Genomic DNA, 8,597 nt, shown 5'->3' with positions numbered 1-8,597 from the left:
TATATATATATGTATATATGTATATATGTATATATATATGTATATATGTATATATGTATATATATATGTATATATGTATATATGTATATATATATGTATATGTATATATGTATATATGTATATGTATATATGTATATATGTATATGTATATATGTATATATGTATATGTATATATGTATATGTATATGTATATATGTATATGTATGTATATGTATATATGTATATGTATGTATATATGTATATGTATATATATGTATGTATATATGTATATATATATGTATATATGTATATGTATATATGTATATATGTATATATGTATATATATGTATATATCAGTTAAGTTACTCAATGTAACGTATTGTGAATACTTTTGATTACTTGATATATTATCATGCTTTTTACAACTACATGAATGTACTATTGCTGTGGGATTTATTACTATTACTGAAGGGTACTCACCACCAAGCTAACATTGCTAGCTGGCATTAGCTGAGGTTAGCTCATGGACTGCTTTCAGAACTGCACATGATTATTTGCAGCTAGCAGGTTGTTAATGCTAACCATCAAGTCTAACAGTCTGCAGTCTAGTACACCGTAGTACATCGAAGATACTGAAGTGGCACATAACCCAGGTAGCTATCACAACTAAAACAAAGTAGCTGCAGTAGGCTAACGTTAGTTTTTAAAAAATAACTTTCTTTAGGTTGGAGGTGAAGTCTTTTGACGCTGAGAGCAGCTTGGTTGCTGGCAAACAGAGTTTGCATTGCACGGTCAGATTTCCCGTTCTTCTTTAAATGTGAAGTGGCGTCGGAATTTCCAAGTAAGAAAAGCATTTCTGCCCGTGCACTGCTGGCTCTGGGTCCACTGTGTAACTGACGCCACCAACATTAACAGGACGTTTACATTAAAGCCTCTTATTGCGTGTTTTGTTTGGGTTTCTGGTAATGCATGGAATTAACAAAATTAGAGAGGGGATAGCCTAATATGAAACAGGAGAAGACCGCTGTGTAATCCATTTATTTCAACAAAGTAACTGAATTCTAATCATCACCTATTTAAACAGTAACTGTAACAAAATACAGTCACTCATATTTTGTATTCTGTTACTCCCCAAAACCGCATTTCATGTTTGGTGACACGTTGTGCTTTATTTAGTCATGTCTCAAATCTTGTTGTAATTTGTGGTTTTGTTTAGTATTGCAATATGCAAACAAATACTGCTACTTGCCAGATAGTAGAGTGGAAAGCCATGGAAAACAAAATGAGAAAGCTGGAACAGGTATCGACTTTGATGAAATGCTGCCTGCTGAGGATTTGTGTGTTTACCAGCCAAGAGCAGCTCTGACAAAGACAGAGGCTGACAGAGTGAGGAGGAAATAGCTGTTGCCACATCAGCTTAGTAATTTACTCAACTTATCTTCACATAGTGCAAAAGCAGAAACACAGTGATGTTCAGTTCAGTTTTTAAATTCAATTTAACCAGTAACATGAACGATTATGTCCCCGAAAAAGGTTCCTGGGAGAAAAAACATCACGGAGCCCAAACTCCGTTATCCATGACAGGCGGTGGCAGATGGAAGGATTAACAGAGCTGGAGCCTCTTCACTTGTTGTGGCTTCGGAAGTAAAATATTTGCAAGAACAAGAAAGCAAACACAAATGTTCAAAGTGTCTCTCTGACTTTACAGCTGCTGGGTGAAGACCGATTTCAGGACATCGAGAAGATCAAGACGATTGGCAGCACCTACATGGCCGTCTCTGGTCTGTCACCTGAGAAGCAGGTGAGACCCTTGGGGCCGGCTGTTTTCTTTACTTTACATGAACAAAATAATTTGTATACATTAAATGAAAATAAAAGGTAATTAAGTGGTTTTAAAAATAATACGAAGATTTAATGAATCTGATTTCTAACATTCTGACGTTTCATTTCTCCAAACATGCTGGTTAGGATCCTCACACTAAGATCGCCATCTGTTAGCTAGTTAAGTGTAACTTTGCTGAAAATTGGTTGTTTGATCAAAGTTTTGCAGCATGGCTGGAGTCAGTACCACGTGAACTATTTTGCTTCTTGTAATTTGGTATTTTGAGGCAGAAGTACTAGAAAATATCAGAGGACTTTTCAGGCTGTGTGGAAGTAATTAAACTAATAAATAAAAATAATGACAGATCCCAGCCCGTCGCATCTGCTCGAGTGGAAGCATTAGATCGTGTGCCTAAAACCTTGAGTGAAGGCTTCAGTATCCACGGCGGTGAAAAGAGTTTTCTGACACAGTTCATCTCTGATGCGCCTGCCCTGCAGCTGGTCCTGATGTTCAGCTGACTCAGACCCTTCTGCTCTCACTCCCACAGCAATGTGAAGATAAATGGGGTCACCTGTGTGCGTTGGCAGACTTCGCCATCGCCCTCAACGAGAGCATCCAAGAGATTAACAAGCACTCCTTCAATAACTTTGAGCTGAGGATCGGTAAGAGCTTTGATGACGAAAGAGTAAAGTGGGTAACATTTTGTGGAGATCATCTCAGTCTAAACACTCAGAGTGGAGTGGACTCAGTTTTAATTTTCAATGACAAACACCAGAACGCTGTGTGAGGACATGTGGGTAGTAGTTTCTGCAGTGCAGGTGAAAGAAATAAAAGCAAACAAAAAGCATTTTTACCTTTTAATGTGGCTGCAGCACAGAAATAATGTTCTCAGTGTGTCACTGCATCAACCTGAAATCCATGAAACTGAGAAAAAGCAACTGGTTGAATTGTTTCCTATAGAAGCAGTAGGGTGTGCTTAGTTTTACCTTGTTTTTCAAAGGACTTCATATACTTTCTGACAATAAAAAGCAAAGATCAGCTGTCTCAAGGCAAACTCAACATCGAGGAGTGCAGATTGCGACAGCAGACTTCTTCCGGTTCTTTCAGTCCTTAAGTGCAGAACAACAAGTACACAAAGAGTCAGATGCTAATCAGTGCAAAATAAAATGAGAAAACAACAACTCGCACAGCTGGATGTTTAGTTGGAGATTCACTGACTTTTGGAGTCTCAAGTGGCCTTTTAAGGAACTGCAGTTTTTAGCACCTCCAGATTTGCATCATTAAAAATGAAAACAAAAGCAAGAAGACCCTTTTTGTGTTTTTAATAAAAAATGGTTCAGCCCCTAACAGCTGGTCCTGTGTGTTTTTGGCAGGTATGACTCATGGCTCGGTGGTGGCAGGCGTGATCGGTGCCAAGAAGCCTCAGTACGACATCTGGGGGAAGACGGTGAATCTGGCCAGCCGGATGGACAGCACCGGCGTGAGCGGCAAGATCCAGGTTCCCGAGGAGACCTACCTGATCCTGAAGGAGCGCGGCTTCGCTTTCGAGTACCGCGGCGAGATCTACGTGAAGGGCATCAGCGAGCAGGAGGGCAAGATCCGAACGCACTTCTTGCTGGGCCGCGTGCAGCCCAACCCGCTCATCCTGCAGCCCCGCAAAATCACCGGCCAGTACTCGCTGGCGGCCGTGGTGCTCGGCCTGGTGCAGTCGCTCAACCGGCAGAAGCAAAAGCAAATCCTCAACGAGAACAACAACTCGGGCATCATGAAGGGCCACCACCACTACAACCGCAGGACGTTGTTAGCACACGGTGGCTCCGAGGTGGGAGGGGGCCATCACGCTGAAGCTGCTGATAAAACTGAGCTGTCCTGAAGAGCAGACTGGAGTTTCAGTTCCACAGATCTCTCAGAGGCAGGGCTGCTCGTCAGCCAGAAATAGTGCCTGCGGTTGAGTTAAACCTAAGTGGGCGGAGCTAAAGAACATTTCTTTCTAGCATGTTCGCAAAAAAACCACAACAAACAAAAGTCCTTGAGGAGCTGTTGCAGTTTAAGCTGCTTTCAGGTCCTGAATTGTAAGTTTATGTTGTACTGAATAAAGGCTGTTTTCTGAAGAGCTACGTAGGCAGGATTCAAATCAGGAATGTCATCTTATCTCCCAGAAATCAAAAAATGCACCAAGAGTGAAGAAGAAGGAAAGGCTTCAGTGCTAAACTAAACTGAACACGGCTCGTTAAAGTTTAAATCTACTACTTGTTTAATCTTTAGTGTTACTGGTTGGAAAACTTCAATGAGGAGCTTGTTTTAAGTAAACTTAGATGAAAGCAGTTTTTCCTCATTTTAATCTGAAATAGTCTTTCAGGAGATGCAAATAAATACCATAAAATATAAATACATTCCGTTTGTCATGCAACACCACGTAATATCAAGGAGAACAGGTCAACCAGGATACAGCAGGAAGTTACTGATATTCTCCTCCAACATCCATCCTTCAGAGAAGTTAAATTATTTCATGCACATTTTAAAGGTGTTAAATTTGTTGCACTGAGTTTGGATGGGCCTGAATTTTAGTAGTGATGTCACTGCGAGCACTTTGAGTTCACTATGTCATGATTTTTGCCCCTCTACACATTTATATCACACAATGCAGCTGTAAACGCAGGAGAGCACCAGATCCAGACTTCATTCCAATACAGCGATGACTGAATTAACCTGCTGTGAACATTAGCAAACTTATATTGACTGAGCAGCTGTTCTTTTAAACTTTGTCATAGTTAAGATGTTGAAAAATGATAAACAGAGGCAGACTAGTAAGACACATTAGCTTACTTAACGACTCTACTGGCGTCAGTTCAAGGCCTGGAGTACACTGGTGGAAACCCTAAAGAAGATGAATCAGAACGAGGTCTTGCTTAGTTCATTGACAAATGTGGTTAAAGCCTTTGAAATGGTTACAAAGCAAACTGCACATCATGTGATATATAAATATCATGTCACTGCATCATTGCTATAGCAACGCCATGCTTTTACGGTACCCAGAGTGTACAGTAATGAAACAAACCCAGGTTTGTCTGAGGGCGAGAACTGACACAGCATGTTACTTTACAAAGTACGAATAATTTTACAGCAAAATATTTGCAAAAAATCCCAGTTCCTGCTAAAGGTGGAAACAACAAACTTGCTTCACCACGTGAGGAAAAGTCACACCATCCAGCACAACCAGGCTATGAAGGAGAGGATGCTAGCAGCTGATGACGTGTGAGTGAGTGTCACTGGAGCACTTGCTAGATACACTTTATATGACAGGAAGAGAAAATGGAAGTTACTGAACTGGTTTAAAAGCTTGACTAAAAATACAACATCCAGTGTAGAAAATATGTTTGAGTTTTATATGGGAAATACTGTGTGGCTCCACTTACAAGGTGGACTTACTTTAGTTGTTGTTTAACTAAAGTGTTGAGCGTTTGCTTTGATTTAAAATTTTTAATGTCACAATTGCTAGTCTTGATAGTCGAGGATCAGTCTGCCAGGACCTTTGCTCCTGGACGGTGCCCGGCACACATTGCACTAAACCCCTACGGTGCCTCCTACGGGTGGTGGGCCTGCAGGAGGATGGGCCCATGTCCCTTTTTTGGGCTGTGCCCGGCCGGGCCCCATGGACTAAGGCCCGGCCACCAGATGCTCGCCCTCAAACACCTCCCTGGCTCCAGGGAGAGGCCCCGGTAACCCTATCTCTGGCAGGGTGAACTGTTCCCTTGGTCTTGTACTTCTGAGGGGGTCACCCTTGGATCTTCCAAGGGTGAGAAGTTCAGCCATCCGGGAGGGGCTCAGAGTAGAGCCGCTGCTCCTCCACATCGAAAGGAGCCAGTTGAGGTGGTTGGGGCATGTCCCACTGGGAGGAGGCCTTTGGGTTTCCCCCGGATAAGCTGGCAGAGGTGGCCGTGGAGAGGGAGGTCTGGACTTCTTTGCTAAGGCTGCTGCCCCACGATTCAGCTCCGGATAAGCGGAAGAAGATGGATGGATGGATTAAAATTTCCAGGGAACACATGACATAGACTACTTTTGTGCTTAGGTTTGACTTATTCTGGCACTACTATTGCACTAAAACGCTGCTAGCATCTGTGCTAGCAGCAGCAACTGGTAGCAAGTCATCACTGACAGCAGCTCGTTTGTTTACTTACACCTATAAATACTGCTGCTTGCAGCAACATTCAATTCAATTTTATTTATATAGTGCCAAATCACAGCAACAGTCACCTCAACGCTCAACATTCAGCATTTTATTCCCTATAACATCAAAAGTTGCAGTTTTTCTTAAAATGTCAATGAAATTTTGAAACAATATCACCTACCCCTACTTAGTAAATTCACCTTTTCAGGTTATGTAATACCTGCTGAAGGCTTTACACTCTCATACTGGTCTACATGTGACAGTTATGCACGAAGAAAAGCCCTGACCCCCAAAGAATAAGCTCTGCAGCAAATGTGCACTCTGCAAGCTTCCAACTTTGATTGTAAATAGAGGACTGGCGTAGCTACCAGAGTGTCACCCAGTGGTTTGTTAATTCTGAAGTTTAGCTTCCATCAACATCTGTTTTTATTTTTTAAAGGCCAGATATGACGATGTTTGGATGTGAAGAATGCAGGGTGGAAAGTTTCAATTGAACAGAAGCTACTGTAGCCTGGTTAGCATCCAATGGCTGTACTGGAGTTTGACTTGTTAACAAGTCTGGTCATACCCCTAGTAATGAGTTAAATTTTACAGTAGTCCTTATGCTCTGCAGCTTCACTGAACTGGGTACATGAATGGTTCCCCTGCTGCAGGTCCTGGTAATGGCGACCCCGTAGCTCACAGCAGCTTTCCAGATCACAAGAAAGACTCCATCACTGCCATCGCCAGCTGCAGTGGAGCGCTGGTTCGAGTCAGCCTGACTTCAAGACAAAAGTCTTTCAACAGAAACCTGTCCAGTGAGTCTGCCTGCACGGGAAACACGAGATGTGAACAGGCCAATTGCTAGCTGGTTAGCTACAGCTGAATTTTCAAAATAAGGGTGTGTCCACTCAAAACAAGAATGGTGTCGAAGGGATGAAAAAAGCTTTAAAAAAAGTCACTAGATAAAGTAGGCCAGCCATTAAAGTAAATCTATACTAATAATTTAAATTATTAAACTATAAAAATTTATACTATAAAAGGTGGAAATCTTTTTTCCTTCTTTTTTTTTTTTTTTTTTTTTAAACCAGGTTGTAAACATGTAAACGTGCTGATTTTTCCTGTATGGAGACTGACTCACCTTTGAAGACAGCCTCGAGTGGTCATTGGAGGAATTGCAGTTTTTGGTACATTAGCTTCGGTTCATTTTTCAGATGCACTTGGCTTTAAAACTTTGCCAGTGTTTTAAAGAGGAATAAAGGGCACTCAGAAAGTTTTTCAGATCTTCAGGATAAACTCAACGCATTTTGGTGCGAAACACTGAATGTACACGGAAAAGCAGGCGCGCAACCAAGAGGTTCACAGATCTGCAGCCAAAGAGAGGTGGAAAAAACTTGCTAATCTCTGAGGTGATTATTGGAATTAGCATTGAGGCTCTTGCTCAATGCTAAAGCATTGAGCATTAGCATTGAGGCTAACTGGATTATATTGTTGTGGTGAACGAGCCTGCTGACCTTTCAACATCATGAATGTCATGTAAAAATGAATGAAAGTCACTTACATGTTTTCACCACAGTGACTTCTTTTCATCGTTCTAGGTTTACCAGGTAGCCCAAATGTGCTCAGAAAAAGAAAAAGAAAATCTCTGGCCCCTCCCACTTTAGGTTAACTCAACCAGTGAGATCATTTCTGGCTCCTGAACATCTCCGCTTTTGATGCATGTTTGAAGAACTGAAAGTTCTCTTTGGAGGAGAAGGAGAAGAGTAGGAGTTGGTTGTGGTTGAGGTGGGAAGGAAGGAGGGAGGGAGACTCATCCACCCTCACCCGTTCGATATCCGTTTGACCGATCCCCTCGGACTGTCTGATGTTCCTCCTGTCATTTCCCCTTTTTCATGTCACCTGACTCCCAACCCATCCCTGCCTATAAACCCCGCCCTGCTCTGACCCTCTCCCGGTGTCGATGTTTCTTTTTTGTATTTCTTTTATATATGAGAACACAATAAAAAGGGGTCTAATTTTTTATACAAACCATGTGTCTGGTTGCCTTTTTGTCCCGTTTCCATGGCTTCCCATAAGAGGCAGGTTTAGATACACCCTAAAATGAAAGTAGAAATCCAAAGGTTTGTGGTGCTGATTATTTATCAACATCTGGTTTTTACACAGATGAGCTTTGACTGAGGATTAGTTAACAACAACAACAACAACAACAATCTTTATTTATAGAGCACATTTAAAAACCAACGGCATGCCAAAGTGCTTAACATAAACAAATTAACACAAGTATAATCAAAGTCATAAAAACAAAAAATAAAAGTGTAAAATTATGTTCACAGGAAAAAGCCACCAATAGAGAAAAGTATAACTATAGCACATAACTATAGCACAATATAACTATGCCATCAAAACACAATGGCGATATGACATGCACAGCGCAAATAAAAGCATGATAGGAAAATTAATAGAATCACTGCAAACAAGGCCAGCATTTAACCGGTAGAAAAAGCAAGATTAAACAAATACGCTTTAAGCCGTGATTTAAAAGATTGAATAGAGTCAGACGCCCGGATGCCAATCGGAAGGTTGTTCCACAACTCTGGTGCAGCCAGAGCAAACGCTCGATCACCTCTAGACTTCAGCCGAGATCTAGGC

General features: G+C 41.4%; 1 protein-coding gene across 1 annotated transcript; it reads left to right on the top strand.

Annotated features, from left to right (window-relative positions):
• The first annotated feature begins 373 nt into the window (after positions 1–373).
• On the top strand, positions 374–8,397 carry LOC121815295 (adenylate cyclase type 8). Its single transcript, XM_042225577.1, has 3 exons — positions 374–1,780; positions 2,349–2,463; positions 3,175–8,397. Exons 1-3 carry the CDS (start codon positions 1,748–1,750, stop codon positions 3,672–3,674), a joined length of 648 nt encoding a protein of 215 aa, XP_042081511.1. The 5' UTR covers positions 374–1,747; the 3' UTR covers positions 3,675–8,397.
• The last annotated feature ends 200 nt before the right edge of the window (positions 8,398–8,597 follow it).

The sequence above is a fragment of the Haplochromis burtoni genome, unplaced genomic scaffold (genome assembly GCF_018398535.1).
Source record: "Haplochromis burtoni strain Fernald_Lab_line unplaced genomic scaffold, NCSU_Asbu1 Contig_175, whole genome shotgun sequence".
In the NCBI taxonomy this organism is placed as follows: Eukaryota; Metazoa; Chordata; class Actinopteri; order Cichliformes; family Cichlidae; genus Haplochromis; species Haplochromis burtoni.
Note: the sequence above shows the minus strand (reverse complement) of the source record. Positions and strands in the feature narration are given on the sequence as shown.